The sequence below is a fragment of the Triturus cristatus genome, chromosome 7 (assembly GCF_964204655.1).
Source record: "Triturus cristatus chromosome 7, aTriCri1.1, whole genome shotgun sequence".
NCBI classification, from domain to species: domain Eukaryota; kingdom Metazoa; phylum Chordata; class Amphibia; order Caudata; family Salamandridae; genus Triturus; species Triturus cristatus.
Window position 1 is genome coordinate 696018710 of NC_140590.1, and position 19152 is coordinate 696037861.

General features: G+C 48.7%; 1 protein-coding gene across 6 annotated transcripts in view; it reads right to left on the reverse strand.

Annotated features, from left to right (window-relative positions):
* SDK2 (sidekick cell adhesion molecule 2) overlaps nucleotides 1-18928 on the reverse strand; it is a 1027095-nt gene extending 1008167 nt beyond the window's left edge. For 3 of the 6 annotated variants that reach the window (XM_085617351.1, XM_085617350.1, XM_085617348.1), the window contains exon 1: nucleotides 16287-18928. In XM_085617351.1, coding sequence (XP_085473477.1) covers nucleotides 16287-16365 — 79 coding nt within the window. In that variant the 5' untranslated portion in view covers nucleotides 16366-18928. The remainder of the gene's footprint in view (nucleotides 1-16286) is intronic. The other 3 variants (XM_085617355.1, XM_085617353.1, XM_085617352.1) reach the window with 1 other exon arrangement.
* Between the last annotated feature and the right edge of the window lie 224 nt (nucleotides 18929-19152).

The window sequence follows — 19152 nt, forward strand, 5'->3', positions numbered from 1 at the left end:
TGTAATTCGGATTGGTTCGCCATGATCGGCATATTTGAATTACTGGTAAGGCCCTAGTAAAGTGCACCGTATGTGCCCAGGGCCTGTACATCAAATGCTACTAGTGGTCCTGCAGCACTGTTTGTGCCACCCAAATGAATAGCTCAGTAAATGTGTCTCACACACGCACAGTTGTTAATCGCTCTGTCGACCTAGCAAGTGCACCCACTGGCCAGGCTCTAACCCTTACTTTCCTTACATGTAAGGCAACCCTCAGGTAGGGCCAAGGCACCCCAAGGGCAGGGTGCAGTGTATGTGAAAGGTAGGACATGTGCTGGTGTGTTTTGCATGTCCTGATAGTGAAATACTGTACATTTCATTTTCACCATTGAAAGGCTGTTTGTCCCATAGGTTAACATGGGAGCTGCCTTGTAACATCTTACAAGTGTAATTTTCTATTGGGACAAGACAGAGAAATAGAGTTTAGGCTCTCTGTACTCAGAATTTAGTAACCAACATTTTAGTGAAGGTGGTTTTTAAATTGTTTGCTTGAAAATGCCACTTTTCAAAAGTGGCATTTTCAATCTACCGTCTGGTTTTGGAGTGACAGGAACTGGGGATGTGCATTCACTCTATACAGTCACAAATGGGGTTGAGGTGTGGCCTGCTTTTCCTGAGTAATTCATAGTCAGTCTGAATAGACCTTTCTGCATTTAGAGTGGTGGGAGGAGTTCTCACTAGCACCTGAATAGGCTGTGTCTGCTCTGCACAATGTTGTCTCCACCTCCTGTAGTGAAGCTGGGTCAGGGAGGACAGAAATTGTTTTTACTGGGCTCAAAGACTCTTAAAAACAAAGACTACAAAGAGAAAATGGTGTATAAATATTAGAACCAAAACCCCAGAACTTTAGATTACTTCTGGAATCAAGGGGAACCTCTGCCAAGGGAGAAGAGCTGAAGAGCTGTGAGGAGGAGTACTGCCCGTCTGCTGTGTGTTGCTTTGTTGGGCTGGCCTGCAGTTGCTACTTCTGCTAAGCAGTGGACAAAATCTGGGCTTTGCTCTGAAACCTGCTTGAGAAGATTCTCCAAGGGCTCGTTTGTGCTTGCCTTCAGTTCTGAAGACTCAGGGCTACGAAGACTTCACCCACAACTTCCTTGAACTCCACTGATGGGAGCTCTGACCTGCCAGGAGGTTCCTATTCCAGTTCTAGGCCTCTGGAGGTTGTCCCTGCTACAGGAAGCTGCCAAGAACTGAAGATCTGAAGAAAATCGATGCTTCGCTTTCCTTACGGCTGAATTTTCCGATGAAGCACCGCTATGTGGGAGAAATTTCCAACGCACAACCCAGTGAGCCCGAAAAATCAATGCCTGCCATCGGCCACAGAAACCGCCACATGCCGTGTCCTGTGCACTGATCTCCGACGCCTAAGATCACTGCACCAACTGCTATGCAGGCCATGATGAGGAGCAAGAAGAATTGACGCATCGCCAGTCGGCGGCTGGAGAAATCAACGCATCACCTGGTTAGCTGTTGATGCATCGCCTCCTGCGCCAGATCTACAACAACACTGCAGAGTAAGAACACAGCGCACCACCTCGCCTGTGTGGCAGTAAGAAACTGATGCATCACCTCCACTGGAACAAGGAACTGACGCATCACCATCCCTGGCCCAGCTGGGCAGCAAGAAAGATCAATGCATCGCAGGTTGGCGGCTAGGGGAATAGATGCAACACCTGGTTCACTGTCATCGCATCACCTCCAGCACATCTGGATTTTCCACGCATCACTCCTGTGCGCCAAATCTACAACAACGCTGGGGGTTAAGTAAGAAACCAATGCATCACCTCCCCACACAGTAAGAAATCGACGCATCACCACCCCTGTGTGGCAGATGCCTCACCTCCACTGAAGCATGGAACCAACGTATCACCTTCCCTGGGCAGCAAGAAGAATCAACGCATCGCCGGTCGGTGGCTGGGGAAATGGACGCAGCTCCTGGTTTGCCTTTGCAGCATTCCCTCCAGCAGTTCTGGATTTTCCACACATCGCACCCGTGCGCCGAATCTACAACAAGGCTAGGGTCGCAGTAAGAAACCAACACATCATCTCCCCGCACAGTAAGAAACCGTCACATCACCTCCTCTCCAGTAAGGCATCGACGCATCACCTCCCCTGCTGGCAGTAAGGAACCGACGCATCACCTCCCTTGGAGCAAGGAACCGACGCATCACCTCCCTTCGCTTAAGGAACTGATGCATCACCTTCTCTGCGGCTGTTTTTGCTTGTGATTTTGATGCATCCCAAGTACTTTGTGCTGAAAATGACACATCCATAGTTTCCTATGGTCAGATATGTTTGTACTTTTTAAAAGTCATAGTTTGATCTTTGTATGTTGGATTTTTGTCATTTTGGTCTTGTTTGTTTTAGATAAGAAACTTTACTTTTTCTAGACTGGTGTGGTGTCAATTTGTAGTGTTTTCACTGACTGTGTTACTGTAGGTTATATACAAATGCTTTACACATTGCCTCTGTAGCTTAGCCTGACTGCTCTGTGCCAAGCTACCAGAAGGTGAGCACAGGCAAACTTAAGTGTGTACTTCACTCATCTTGAGTAGAAGGAAGGGTCCCTACTTGGACAGGGTGAAAGCCACTGGAAACTAGAGACCCCCATTTCTAACAGTATCTATTTGTCTTTTCTTATGTTAAGGCTATGTTTTTACCTTTTTGGCATTTTCTGCAGTTTTTAATGGCATGAACTCGATTAGAGTGCTTTCCATGAGCACCAGTTCCATTACACAAGGTCGCACACATTGTTTATAGGCTGGAGACTAAGGGCCTGATTACGAGTACAGTGGTCTTGGGACCACCGTGCCGCCATTGGCAGTCCGACCACCCGATTAAGAAGAGTGTGGTTGGATCTCCAAAAGTCACCGCCAGAATCTCGGATCTCGCAGCCGTGAGGGAGCGGCGGTCTATTGAGGTGGTGCCAATGCCAGCACCGCTGTGGTGATCACAACCTGTCTTTCTGCTGATGGTGGGGACCCAGCCATGAAAAGGTCTGTGGAAAGGCAGGGAAAGGGCCCCAGGGCATTTGAGCCCATTGGAACATGTGGCTGGGGGCACATGTTGTGCCCCCGTATGCCAGCACGGTCATGCTGCACTGTGTGCCACGCACGACATGGTGCATGGCAACAGTGCGCCCGATGTGCAAGTGGCACTGCATTGTGATGGCATGTGCTTCAGACTCTCTTTATGAGCCAAAGCATGCCACCACAGCAGACACACAGCCAGCCCAGCAATAGTGTCCTAATACGGCAGTCAGGATGCCTCTGGCTTGTCGGCATTCTGCCAACCGCCAAACTCATATTCAGGGCCCAAGTGATTTGGCCAGAATCATAGGATGTTGAACTGACACCTTGACTCAAACCTGGTTCCCCAGTTCCAAAGTCAGCAAGGCTGGCCGTAAATGCCACATCCCGTTTGGAAAGAGGGTGGCAGACAGAAGCCCCATGAAAGCTCAGCTTGTTATGGGCTTGTGGTTCAAACAGGTCTTCTAACTGAGCCAGACCTAGGCTTCAGAATCGAGCCCGGCTAGAGTTTTCAGCGGCTCACCCACCTCTATTGTTTATCCTGCCTTTCTCCACCTATAATATGGTAGAAGAATAAAAATGAAAAACATTTTGTTTTCTTCTAAAAAGTAAATTCAACACTAGCAGGGGTGGCTCCTCCATTATGGCGGAGGAGTGACGCCCCACTGATGAAAGGCAGCAAATGAAAAATAAAATGATAATAAAACTATTTTATTATCATTTTATTTTTTAATTACTCAGCAGAGTCCGTTGAGTCTAGGGAGGGGCGGGGCCAACCTCTGTGTCATTAGCAGCCAGAGAAGAGGAGTGGTAGGTGCAATGTAAGTGCACATGTCAATTTGGTGGACCATCTTAGGATGGCCAAACCGACATGCGCACTTACATTTCTCCAACCCAGCTGTCTTGCACAGCTGGTGGGAGAAGAGGCACATGCTCCCTGCCCCTAACTGAGCGGCATATCAGCCCGATCTGAAGATTCCCAGGGCTTCTCTCATGCTGGGTAATAGCATGAGAGCAGCGCCTGGATTAGGTGGGTAGACGAACACAGGAGCACCGAGGCGGCGGGAGCAAAAGCGCACCAAGGCGGCGGGAGCAGAGGAGCACCGAGGCGGCGGGAGCAGAGGAGCACAGAGGCGACATCCAGCAGTGGCAGGTAAGTTCTTTTATTATCACCCCACGCTATCCCACCACGTTTTATTGGCAGCAGTTACCACTGAACCTTAGACCAGAAAGTTCAAGCTTGAAGCTCCATGTGGCTAGAATTGAGAGGGGTCAGAGTGCGAGTGCTGACGCCATTTTATTTCATGAGAGGAACTAACCACCGATTCCTTGTGGTTTAACTGAAAATAATTCACATAACGAAACATGCACGAGGCCCTGAATTTACATTTATGCAGGAGGTTTAACAATGGCTGATAAATCAGGGATTCGCTCGGATAACACATGCCCAGCCATGCAGCACCAGCTCATATTTCATCCGAAGAGTTCTGACAGTATCCCGGGCAGGACTATAGCAGAGCAGATAAATGCATGGGGCGGCCTTTCATCCCATTGCCTATGATTATATGTACATCACATAAAAGCTTTTAATTTACACAGCTCTTGCTCCACATATATGAGCCTTTGTGTGGGGCTTTAAACAACAGGTGTAACTGTTGCTTAACTCTCTCATACCCATGTGCCTTGAAACAGTGACCTGCTGCTTGTAGAGCTGTGTCTGCAGAAATACTTGAGCCCTCCAACTTAGCAGCCAGTTGAACTGCAATCAGATGTTGCACCGAGGGCTGCACTTTTATTAAATATTGCCCATGGTAAAATTGCAGTGCATAGGACCATCAACAAACAAAGAGTGGTCTAATTTACAAAGGACACTCCACTCCCCTCGACTGATCTTCTTGCGACAGAGGTTCCCCAATACTTCTGTCCTGAATATCTCCTCACCTCTTGACCACTTGCTCCAAACCTCGATTACTTGTTCCCACACTTCACATTAACCCAGACTAGACAAGATTACTCTGGATTTACAATTTAAGAAAGACTTTAAAAAGTTAATAAAGATCACCTTAGATCTGGAGAATGATTGGTGGTCAAACAGGTCCCCCGGGAAGATCAGACACAACCAGGCACATAAGCTGTCACCATACCCTACCCTAATGCCCCCACTAGATTGAAAGATACGATTACTGAGAAGAACATTCACTCTCTCCTCCTCTCATATAACTCCACACACTACGCCAAACCAGACAATCAGGACAAATCCATACAATTCCTTCACATCCACATTGAGAACCCAGGCTCAACTCCAATGCTATAAACATGTCCAACCTTAAGCGAGTGCCCATCACAAAGGCTACCTCTGCTGACACCAATCCACACCTGAAATGCATGCTTCTCAGATTGGCTATGAAACATGCAGCAGACATTGCTGACCTTGTCCGTGCACAGAAACTTGGCCAACTAATCCTTACCGAAACATGGCTACATATCTCCTCTGGACCAATCCTGGACACACTAGTCTCACCTAACCACAATTTCATTGGATTGGACAGAGCTAATAGACGAGGGGGTGGCATCGCCTGTATACACCATAAAGTCTCCTAGTGAAACAGGCATAAACTGTGTTTCTTTCCTCATGTGAATATCTATGCCTGGAGTTATAAGCAACAACAGGCTCTTATGCAAACTGCACACTATTTAACATCCACCAAGTGACAACCTCTCACTTATCGAACAAATTATGGAAATCATCTCATCCAATATGTGACAAAATTGTTGCCAGGTCTTTCTTGGAGACTTTAACCTCCACTGGAATTACCTGAATGACCCGGTAGTGTCTAGCCTTAAATCCTTCCTAGTAGACGATAACCTAATCCAATTCTGTGACAGTGCCACCCACATCTTGGATGTGACCTTGGACCTAATCATTGCTAAGGCGAATTCCATCTAAGTCGAATTGATCATCCTGTGTGACTGGACTGGCTACCACCACATCACTTTCCACATTTCAGAATCTCGGGTTACAAAATTGACTTAACAAACAAATCCCAGGCATTGGAAAAGGAACATACGGAACACCAACCTGAATGAAATGCTATCCCTAAGAAGTAATACATTGCCTCCTCTGGTTGACATGTCTGACATCTATAACCTTACAGTCCATTACAACAATTCTATGTTAAACATTGTTGATGCGATTGCTCACTACAGCTAAAAAGAATTTCCACCAAAGACTCCAAACAATGGATTAATGACTGCCTAAACACTGATAGACACAATCTTAGATTAGCTGAAAGCTTGTGGAGATTCTGACCATCCCTCGAACACATTAAGCACCTGAGATCGTTGAGGAGCATCTACAACAAACGGATCAGACATGCGAATGCGAATTTCTTTAGAAATCAATTCGATAAAGCTGGAAATCACTCAAAAAAGCTGTTGGAGTTATTTAAACTACAATCTAATAGTCAACCCAACCCTCCCACAATAGGGTGGAGTTTGCTGCCAAATTGTGAAGAATTTGCCTCCTTCTTCCTTGAAAAGATAAAGAAGATTTAAAGTATTTTTCAGTCAACAATGGGCCACTTTCCAGTAATTCCTCATATCAGCACACCCCTGACCCTTGAGACAATACATCCCCATGGAGCCCTCCCCAAATATAACATGTCTTGGAAAAATGTCAAAATTCTTGGTGAAGATTCCATCCTCAATATTCTTACAGCACTGAAACCCTCAAAGCACTTAATTGTACATTTCTTCAATGAGATGAAGAATTCTTTACTAACACTTTGGACCAAGATAGTAAATGCCTCACTACTTCAAGGCATTATCTTAGATTGCCTAAAGTCGAGGCAGGTAACTCCCATTTTGAAGAAACCCACAGCAGATCACGATGACCTCAATGACTTCTGCCCATTCACCAAAGCTCTCTGGCAAAGCTCCTCGAAAAATGTGTTCATGTCCAACTTTGTAACCACATAGATCAATTCCATCTTCTTGACCAATGCCAATCTGGCTTCCATCGGGATACCAGCCCTGAAACAGCCCTTATACACATTGATGATGATGCATTAAAAATGATGGGTCAGAATGAATCTTGCCTTCTAATCCTTCTCAACCTGTCATCAGCTTTTGATACTGTCAAACATAACAGCCTCCTAGACCTTCTAGAACGCAGGATGGTTCTATCTCGGTCTGTTTTAAACTGGTTTGCACCGTTTCTCGGCAATAGAACGCAAAGAATCAAGGTCAATCAGTCCCTGTCCAATTTCCCACTGGTCACACTAGGGATACCACAGGGGTCCACACTTTCACCCACCCCCTTCAACCTGTTCATGGAGCCTTTAACTGAAATTTTGAAATTATCTAACATACACTATTACATGTATGCTGATGACACCCAACTGTACTTGAAAAACTCTTTTCCGGAGGATATCAGATCCCTCAACACAACTCTTCATGAAACCCAAAACTGTCTGACCTACAGCCACCTCAAACTAAACACTCTCAAAACAGAATTAGTCCTAATCGCCCCACCCAAGCAGTCTCCCGTTGCTGAAGAATATTTGAAATTACTAACTGCTTTTAACTGCGTACCACACATCATAGATTCCGTAAAATTACTGGGAATAACACTAGATAAGAATCTGAACATACAGGAACACATCAGCACTGCCACCAGAGAGGCAAAGTTCCAAATGAACATCTTAAGAAAAATTAAACCCTTTCTCTCCTGATGACTTCAAGTCTGCTCCTCAAGCCCTGGTAATCTCCAGGTAGGATTATGGAAGTGCAACCCTTGGTGGTTTACCTAGATACAAGTGGGCTCCCTTAAAAGACTCACTGAAATTTGAGTTATATGGCGGCTGCAGGTCGTCTAGAAGCACAAGCTCTGTACTGCTAAATCCACAGAAATTTCATAAAAAGAAAACGTACAACTGTGCTTTCTCTGGCATTGCCCCGGAATTTAGAACTCCCTGCTGCCGAAACCAGACTGAATCCTTAAACTGCAGCTTTCGAAAAAGAAGTTAAAGCTTTACTGAAAAATACTTTTCTGAACTAGAATCCACAGACTCTACCCCCTCGACCACGTTATGAAATATTCTCTCCACTCAGGTTTACTACTTCCTATGTATGTTCCTGTTTTGTTTGCATATCTACTTTGCCCTTCAGTGGGGCTTTCGCCCTTCTCCTTGACATTGCGACATCCAGCTTCGTTCTTGAATTTGTTGTTTATTGTTGGTTCACTTGTTTGTTCTATCTGACCATATGTAAAGTGTTCTGATACCCTATTGGGTCATGTTCGTGCTATATAAAACTTTAGAAATAAATAAATACCACCTTTGTACATTATTGAAAGGGCCACTGGAAATATGCAATTGTGCAACAGTGGCGATTTTTGCATAGTTATAGATTTGCCACATTTGTCACATAATCCATCATCTGCTGCATAATCTGCAGATTTTACCCAAAAATATTTTTTCTTCTAGTTTAAACAGTTCAACAGTTACCCCAAAAAAATGAAGCGACACATGTTGCCGCACAGTGGAAGGCCCTTTGCAAAGCTGGACCGGCCACTTTTCTGTTGCTTACTGCTCTATTGGGGTGTTAAAATGGTACTAATGAAGTACAACCAATGCCCATACAGTGTAACCAAGTTTAAAAATGACAAAATAATGAAGTAATGGTATTTTAAAATGTGCTGCATTATGTCGCATAATTTGCCTATTCTTGCTGCATTATTTACTCAACCCTGCCGCATAATTTGGTCCCTCCAGTCGCAAAATTACAGTGGCCCTGACTATAGATGTCCATGCAAAGGGCAGACCATCCAATAACACAAGTTACTCCGAACTGGATCTCCTCATGCAGAACAATCTGTCCTTATGCAGAACCTGGCATCCGTATCCATAAAAGAGCATCCTTATACAGAAAAAGTACCATTCATGCACAGGACAAACCAACCTTATGCTGGACAGATTTTTCATGCAGGTATGGGCCACCCTTACACAAAACAGGTTCTCCTTACAAAAGTGGGCCATCCATATACATCATATATATATATTTCACAAAATGCACCATACAGCAGTACCATCGTTGAACAGAATTGCCCACCCCTACACAAGTCGTTCCATTCTTACAGAAAATGGGCCCATCCTGCAGGAAACGGTCCAACCATCCTTACACAGAATGGACTCTCTTTAAACAAAATAAATAATTATTAATGAGACCAGGCCATCTTCCCACAGAAAGGACCGTCCTTATACAGAATGGAACAGCTTCATACAAGGTGAGGCATCTTTATACAGAAAACACAGTCTTTACATAGACGAGTGACTAATACAGGACTGATTGTCCTCACTCAAAATGGCCATCCTTGCACACAGCTGGCCATTCCTACAGCTTTATCTGATCACCCTCTCAAACCCCTCTCCAACTAATGTCACCGCATAATGCTCATTTCACATCAATCTACGGCATCTAGAAGATCAGCCTGTCCAACCCTTTTAACCCTACTTTTGGGCGTGGGTGCTGCCAATGGTTCCTCCTTCCTACCTTACCTTGCAGTGGTGTTGTCAGTTCTCCACTGTGGCATATTTTTCTCTGATCGGATCATACAGTCATTCATGCACAGACCAGACCATTCTTACACATTATAGTATGTCAAAATTCCTGCGCTTGGCTTGATTTGGTCATTTCTGAGGCCGCACCCAGTAGGGCAGCTGGGCAAGCTTCACCTAGGACACCGTCAACCTCATTTCAGAGTGCCGCAAAGATCCTCACACAGGCCCCGCCCTCTTCACTGTCCACATGGCCTCACTCGCCAGCATCGTCAGTGCGTCTGTGCGCACTGAATCACCATGTCCTATGCTGACAACACCCAGCTCCTACTCTCCATGTCAGACGAGACCCTCAACAACTGAACAAATCTCTCCACTTGCATGACCAAAGTCGCCAGATGGTCGACACAGGCTCAGCACAAACAAGACAGAAGTAGTAATCTTGAGCAAAGACATTTTGCTCTGGGACTTCACCGGGCAGCTGATGACCTCAGACCCATACCCCTCTCAGCAACCCATGCAAAGAGCCTCGGAACGGTAATTGACGACCAACTCGCATGGAGCAGCCAAGGGAACACAGTCCATCTTCTGCTTCCACACAAGAAGCTCAAGAATATTTTCAAATAGCCCCCGAACAACCATCACCCAAGCCCTCATTAGCATCAAGCTGGACTGCGGCAATGCACTCCATGCCAGAATCAACACTCAACTGACCAGAATACTCCCGACCATAAAAATCTCAGTGGCCAGGTTAACCCTCAACCTCCCATCCAGCACCTCAAAGAGCTCCGCTCGCTTGCAATTGACAAATGAGCATTCTTCAAACTCCTCATATACAAAGCCTTACGAAACACTGGCTCCACATATCTCAGCACCTGCATAAACGTACACAAACCTACCAGACGCTTACTCTCAGCCGACTCCTATGTATACCCCCCTGCATACGCAGAAGCATAACCCTGGGGCGTGCCTTCCCCTAACTCACTCCTAAAGACCGGAACGGCCTGCCCTGCACATCAGAGCCACAGCCTCTATTCCTGAATGCCGCAAGAAACTTAAGACCTGGCTCTTCACCAAGGCTAGCCCTGGCTGGGCCATACAGATCCTGCTTCAGTGCCAGGATGCCCTCCTGGGCGAGTCGTGCGATGCGCAAATACACATAAAATAGCACAGCATAATTTGCACAGAATTGCAGACACTTAGACTGACCATCCTCACACAGTAGCCATACTTAAACAGATTGAGCAGCAGTGATTTATGAACAGTTACATAATTGCTCTTATCCCGTAGTTATGTTGCTGCTATGTCTCTTTTATGCACTACGTCATCTCCTTGGCTCTAAGTGTTTTCTTGTCCCTGTTTGGAAATGTTGGTTTAATTTGTTCGCGCTGTATAACAATAAAAAACTGTCCCAAAAGTCCTGTCCTGTGTGAGGGCCTTTCCCCATTCAGTACAGCTCATCCTCATTTCACACAAAAAAAAAAAAAACTGGATTTATTTTGCATGTTGAAAGATTATAAAGCATTCATCAAGCTTCAACTTCTGCTTTATCTTATCTTGACCTCTGAGGTATTAATTATTCCATTAGTCCGCGAGTTCATATGGAAAGTCACTAGTAAAAACAATAAAAAGTGGACGTTGCCCTGATCCCCGGGGACTCCCTTAGTCCTGACACCCCTTCTCCCCATCCAGAGGGTGAATTTCAGCCACTAGCTCCCAGCACACATCTCCTGTGCTTCAGGCCGCTTCACAGCTCAGTTTAGCATCCTGGGAGCTCCGCCGACTGCTTGGGTTACCAGCGAGCCTGGTGCCTGACGCCTTCTGAAGATGTCAATCAAACCTCTCACTCTTGGTTGCCATAGGTCCCGAGTCCGGCAGGCGTCAACAAGGGGGGGGGGGGCGTTCTAGGCCAATGCATAGAGCACCCCTATAGAATCAGGAATGGCCTGACTGTTCACCAATCTCACATACAGCAGAGGGCCAGTAACTGCTGTGGACTACTCGAAAATGCAGCGGAGCGCTCATACATAGAGACGAGCCCCAGACAGACAGAGAACCCTGAGACAGAATAACACCCCCTGCCGTAGAATGGAGTGGCCTGGCGCACAGGAGAGCCCCGGAAACTGAGTGGAGCCGGTTGAAGTATAGGAAAGCCCCCTGGCACAGACTGCAGGGCTCTGACGCAGAGGGAAGCCCCCTGGCACAGACTGCAGGGCTCTGACACACAGGGAAGCCCCCTGGCACAGACTGCAGGGCTCTGACGCAGAGGGCAGCATCCTGACACAGTGGAGCCTCCTAACACAGAGTGGAGCCACCTGTCGCAGAGCCAGTCCCTGACGTAGGGGGCAGCATGCTCGCACAGAGTGGGGAGCACTGACACAGTGCCTTCTCACCCCGAACACAGAGGGCAGCATCCTGAAACTGAGTGGGGCCCTTGCCATAAAGCGGAGTACCCAGATAGACAGACACAGAGGGGAGTCTACTGACGCAGCGTGGACTCCCTAAGGCATAGTGGAGTGCCCAGGCGCAGAGTGGCGTCTCTTGACAGAGGGCACGCGGGGATCTGGCACTAAGAAGTGGTCCTGACGCGAGGGGTGACCGAGATGGAAGCACCTTTCTTCCATACACAGAGGTGCGCACTCAGTGACGTAGCTAGACCTATGGCCGCCCCGTGACAGTCACAGGAAAGGGGGGGGCGCCACCCTCAAAATGTGTGCCGCCAGAGGCAGACCGCCTCCCCCCCACTTGCTACGCCACTGGGCGCACCCTTGCACAGCGAGATGCACTTTGTTTCAAAGCAGAGTACACTTACTTACGAGAGTGCGCTCTTGCATAGAGTGGAGTAGGCCTGGGAAGCAGAACTAGCGAAGTGACCAAAAAACTCTGCCGCGCTACACGAAGTTCCGCAAGTGGTGGAGTGCATTATGTTGTGCCCTTCGCGTACAGTTTTAGCGCCGGGTGTTTGTTCCGCACTGGAAAATCAACACGAACGGCCCAATACACAGCGTAAGAGGGCACAGTTTGTTACTGTCGCTATAGTAGATGTTCTACTCGAGCTGCAGCTTCCTCAACGTGAACGGATGGTTTCTCAAAGCAAGCTGTCACGACCATCCGCGACCACTCACATTTAGAAATCTTGTCGAGATATGCTCTAGCGTTATATTTTCATCGCTTGCGCTCGCCAACTTAATATTGGCATGTGTGAAAGAGGAAAAAACTCTGTTCCGCTGAGTTCTTCAGAACTCTGCGTGCTCCGTGGAGTGCGGAAAACTCCACAAACTCCGTGAAAGGAGAGGCCTAGAGTGGAGCACCATCCATTAGTGCTGGCCACTCTCACCCACGGTGTAGGACCCTCACACAGAGTACAACACCGTCACACAGAAAGGAGTACCCTAGCTCAGCAACACAATGTTACAGAACAGGCCTTCGAGAAGAAGACATTAAACTACACTTGGAAGGCAGAGCATACAACATTTTTGTCTCTGTATTTTTCCGAGTCCGATGCTCTGGGGATTCAGCCGCGTTTTGGGTATTACAGTAAGGCTGAGAAGGGTTCCAGGTCTGTGATGAAATAGTAATTTACCATGGTACTGGTGACTTAGTGAAATAATGCGTCCACTGTAGGGTGCCTGTGTTTGACCTCATGGTCACAGGTTCAAATCCCGACTGGTACACTCAGCCTTTCATCCTTCTGAGGTCGATAAAATGTCTACCATTGAGTTCGGTAACAACACACACCTGTTATTCAGCCCTAAGACACCCTTTGTGGTAAACCTGCGCTTTACAAATACACCTTATGTTATGTTACTTAGAGGACCTTGGGTCTGCGAGTGAACAGAATAATACCTTGGAACACAGGGAGTGTGGAATTACAGGTAGTCTGTAAGGAAGCACTGTAGAGTCTTGGCACCTCGGGGTTAATGGTCTGTAAAGAATTACTGTATTGCCACAGTATTCCCAGGGCCTTGAGTGTGAGCGGCGAAGTGGTGTAAAAACTTGGAACAAGGGGGTGGGGGAGGTGTGTACTATGAGAGACACAGGTCTGCCATGGTGATCTGTAGCCCCTTGTCATTCAGGTGGGTCCAGTGTGATGAATATAATGAATAAAACAATGTTAAAACCTCTATCTATGCATACCTCATATGTGTGGCCTTTTATCTCCATATTTATATATTTTCTTCCCACTGCAGCGAAGAAAAAAAGTCACTAATCTCACAACCCTCATTAAATCACCACTATATGGCTCATTCTATTGCTCTTCCAAAATACCCCCCCCCCCACCCCCCGCCTCCACTATCTCACTTACCCCAAAGCTCTTTTACTGCTATGAACGCCAAGTGCGTCCCTTCCCTGTCCATCCTTTATCCGGTTCATCCAAGGAACAGGCTCTCTAAATCATTCTAAACCTCGTTTACCACCATGAACTCCCAAATAATCCATTTCTAAGCTCTCCGTCCTCTATCCCAGTCATCCAACTAACAGACTCACTTGTCTACACTCCCACCCCTCCCAAATACAATCTATATTTCCCCCTAATAATCCATCTTTGGGTCCTGCAATGGCGTGCTACTCGCCAAAAGGCGCTCCAACGCCTCATCAGAAGGAGTAAGCACTAAATAAACACAATTAAGTGTACCAAGTCTGCACTTTCCGCTGATACCAGCACCGCTGATCAGCACAGAGCACAAACCCGTGTATTGTACGGTTACTACTGCGTGCTAAATGGCACAGAAAATCAGCATAGGAAGGGCAGAATGAGTCTACTTTACGTACTTCCGTTTTTTGCATTGTTTTATAGCTCAAACTTGGCCTAAGGACATTAGAGCACTAAACAACAGAAACTGACATACCAAGACGCATCATACACATGTTCAAACCATGGGGAGATTAGGTCATTTGCCCAGGATCACAGGACTTTGAGCAGAAGCCAGGATTTTATCCCGGTTCAAAGTCAGCAGCTTACCACTAGGCCACATCCCTTTCACTGCGCCTGCATACTGACTGGTGCACAAAACGAACATGTGGCTCGCAAAACGTTGGCATATCACGCGTACAGTCTACTCAGATTACTGCATAGTGACCAGTACCAGGGTCTGTGTGAAGAGCAGAGTGGCGCGCATTGCCTGGTTACACAAATCACAGACCTACATTGCAGACTTATGTGCCTATGCATTGTTCTGTTATTACTGCATGCTGATTGGCAGAGAAAATCCAAAACATGAAGCGCAGAACCTGTTCACCTGTGTGCTTTACTTTTATTACAGCATTCTGACTGCCACCCTGCACTTTCTACGGAAGGGTAGAGCACCGTGCACTGCACTGTTTTTATCCGCATGCCCGGAGACACGAAAACAACAAACACGCGGATTGCAGAAAGTTCTCCCTATACATTCGTCTTTTACTACTGCAAGCTGGCAGGTGCCCAACACAGAACGTGTGGCATGCAGACTGAGTCCCTGGCCATTGCACCGATACCACGGTAGGCTGACTGGTGCGGAACAGTGCCAACGTGAGGGTGCCACTCTGTGGCAGTGCCTGCCTCCGCGTGGCGCCGCGAGGCCACACCAAGGCGCTCATATACGAGGTAGACTCTGCAGAATCAGTTGTATGCCCGTGTCCTCTATGGCTGCCCCAATAGCCACGGTTGGGAGGGCCGTGGGCGTGACCACTGGTTGTGGGTAAAGAGGGGGAGAGAGTTATCCATCTATTCTAAGGTAACGGGCTGGCTCAGGTCCAGGAGGGCAGGGGGCCAAGGGGCGGTGAATGGTCCGAAGCCATCCAACGCCTCCCCCTTCCCAACCAAGTCCTTTGTCAACAGCAAATGCCAAGAACACATAATCGCAGGTTATCTCTGCCCAGGTTTTGTTCAACAGAATCGTCTCTACAAAATGACGGGCACCTCGTCTGCACGCGGGTGAAAGTGCGTGCAGCGTTGCACTGTCGATACTGCAAACTGTTACACATTGCTGAGTTTCAGTAAGTGTGTTACCATGTATTGCGCGTTGATTACTAACTGCACTGCTACCAAATGTTGAATTTGTGAGAGTAGAAAGCGTGCTCTCTTGCGCTCAGGCGCTATAAACAACCGTAGTCAGGAATGCTTTATGTCACCGTGCCTGCACGAGGAAAAATATGACCATTAAAACTGAACTCAAAGGAGAACATGATAAACACAGAGAGAAAAGAAAGCACACAAATCAGAAGGTGAATCACGACAGGAGGACGTAAGCACAGACGGCATTCCGTCAGAGACCGGTGAAGGTGTGCTCCCTTTATTCCACAAACAGCCGCAGAAAAGGTTAAGCAGGGCTCATGTGAAACAAAAACTCCTACTGTAGTCAAAAGGGAACCGGGTGCGCCATGTGAGTTTTATAGCGCTTCTCAGCATTCGCGCACTCCCCCATGCATCTGAGTAAAGAAGTCTACACCGTAAACCAGGTAACCTGCAAAGGTTGTGCATAACAGTCCTTTCTGGAAAAAGCTCGCACTCTCACGAAAGAGAGTGGTTCTACATTGTACAAGTGTGAATGTGCCAGCGCCTCCTCATCCGAGGGTAGAAAGCGCTACATAAACGCAAACACAACAAAGCACGAATAGAACCCCACATCATAAACCATAGATGGTACAGCTCAGCAAAAACAGTAATGTGAAGTTCACCAACCTTGAGCCCTGGCTGAATAGACCAGCACCTGCCACACGAAGACCCAGAGGGGCAGCTTCCAGCCCCCAGCCCGCAGCATGGTCCCCAGCGCGGCTCGTTGTAATCCAGTTGGGTTCAGACCGGTAAGTACCCGACCCAGGGGCGGGACAGAGGTTCCTGAAGTGCTGCTCTTGGGAGCCCCAGGGGCCCGCAGGGTGAGCAGAGTGTAGCCGGGTACAAGGGAGAGATGCCGTGCAAAGATTCCAAGTAGAAAGCTGCTGCTGACGATGAAGGTAGCAGGTAGAACGGTGCCCACTGAGGATGAAGGTGCCAGGTAGAACGATGCTGCTGAGAATAAAGGTGCCAGGTAGAACTATGCTGCTGAGGATGAAGGGGGCCAAGCAGAGGGGTGCTGTGGAGAGGTCACGAGTGGGAGTTGCTCTGAGCAGCTCTCCGGTACACACCCGTTTGTGAATTCGCTGTGCAAGAGATGCTCCGGATTTTCCACGGTGTGAAGGGTGAAAAGATAGCAGTTTCTGGTTTACATTTTTTTTTAAATCGCAGTTCTTTCTTATGTGGATTTACAGCCCCCAGTGTGTGCACACGCGATTCTCCGCGCCCCTTAATAACGCTTTACGGTCACTCGTGGGGTTAGGGAGAAGCACGCCCCCAGGGACTGGTTTCCATCACACTCTTCGTTTCGCTGACGCCGCAAGTGCCAGACAGCACAGGCAAGTGTTTAGAGGCGGGGAGGGTGTCAAAGATACCCCCACCTCCGGTGCCTTCCCCCGGGAGGGCCTGCTGGGCTCCTGTCGGGGCTGGTGGGCTGGCGGTGAGAGGGTCCCTATCAGATAGACGGGTCAGCAGAGTTCTAGTCCTGGCTGTCTGTGCACACCGTGAAGTGTGGCCCTGCTCCCAGCGCCCCCTGCTGCAGTAGGCTGCACACACCCCTCCAGCGGCAGCACTCCCTGCACACAGCCCGCGCTGTGCCTGCTTCAGGAGCTCACAGAGAAAGCTTGGGAGTAGTTGCAACCCTTGTACCCGTGCTGCGCCTCCCGTACAGTGCCTGCTGCTTGCACGGGGCAGTTTCTACTCAGCTTCCTTGGTCCGTGCATATTAGGCTCCGTGCAGTCTCTGCTTAACCTCGTGCGTAGTTATTACCTCGTGCGTAGTTATTTCCCCTTACACTGCACATACGGGTAACACACGGGTACCTGTGGAGTTGTACACTATTCCACGGTTCTGTGTATAATCCTTGATGCTTTTCTGCCCCTCGCTTTCCCAGCTCGGTATCCTTGCGGTTCCTTCGTCTGTACTCTCTGTGCCGTTCGTGCTAATGTGTTCTCCTCGCTTAGCGTTTTGTGCACTTTCCGCTCCCTGCACTACCTTCAAGCGCTCGTGTGCATTCCCCTGCTCCGGTCCCAGTCGCTAATCCTTGTGTGTACTTTTTGCTCAGTCTCCTCCAATTCCTGCTCATTCTAGTGTATATCCTTCCAGTATCTACTCAACCTCGTGTGCAGTTCCTGCTCCTTGCAGCACCCCCTCCACCTCGTGTGCAGTTCCTGCTCCTTGCAGCACCTCCTCAGCCTCGTATTGAGCTCTGCTCCTTGCAGCACCTCCTCAGCCTCGTATTCAGCTCTGCTCCGTGCAGCACCTCCTCAGCCTCGTATTCAGCTCTGCTCCGTGCAGCACCTCCTCAGCCTCGTGTGAAGTTCCTGCTCCTTGCAGCCCCCCCTCCGCCTCGTGTGCAGTTCCTGCTCCTTGCAGCACCTCCTCAGCCTCGTATGCAGCTCTGCTCTTTGCAGCACCTCCTCAGCCTCGTGTGCAGTTCCTGCACATTGCAGCACCTCCTCAGCCTCGTGTGCAGTTTCTGCTCCTTGCCGCACCTCCTCAGCCCCGTGTGCAGTTCCTGCACATTGCAGCGCCTCCTCAGCCTTGTGTGCAGTTTCTGCTCCTTGCAGCACCTCCTCAGCCCCGTGTGCAGTTCCTGCACATTGCAGCACCTCCTCAGCCCCGTGTGCAGTTGCTGCTCCTTGCAGCACCTCCTCAGCCTCTTGTGCAGTTCCTCCTCCGTGCACCACCTGCTCAGTCTCGTGTGCAGTTCCTGCTCCTTGCAACTCTTCCTCAACCTCGTATGCTGTTCCTGCTCCTTGCAGTACACCTCATATCCATTGCAGTACCAGTACCTGCTTAGATTCGAATGCAATTCCTGCTCCTTGTAGCACCCCCTCAGCCTCGTGTGCAGTTCCTGCTCTTGTAGTACTTGTTCAACCGCGTGTGCAGCTCCTGCCTCCTGCAGTTCCTGCTCAGATTCGCGTGCAGCTCGTGTTCCCTGCAGTATCTGCTCAGCCTCGTGTGCAACTCCTCCTTGCACAACCTGCTCAGCTTCGTGTGCAGTTCCTCGCTGAGCACAAACTTTCCTCCTTCTGCATGGAATCCATCAGCAGCACCGTGCTTCGTGCGTGAGTCTCCGTTTCATCAGGGAGAGGGAGGACAGCTGGGCGCCAGGCGGAGACGTTCCGAAGGGGCTCCCCGGTGTCTCTTTTTCCTATAGCCGGGCTGCCTGTCCTCTCACCCGGGCTGCACTCGCCAGCGCTCCCGCTCTGCCTCTCCTGACTCTGCTGCCGGGCTGTGAGCCGGGAACGGCTGAGCGTGTGTGGATACTGCTGGCTAGGAGGGGGCGGCGAGGTGATGGGAGAGCCGGCTGAGGGATAGAGATGCTGCTGCCGCCGAGAGAAGAGAGACACAGCGCCACCTGCCGGGCATTTCCAAGAAAGGTTCCGCGAGACTAGGAATCCGTAGCCTACATGATGTTTGCGGTCATTTGTGATTGTGAATTACCAAAAGAAGTCATAAGCACAGTTACATAGGCATGCCTCATGCCTGT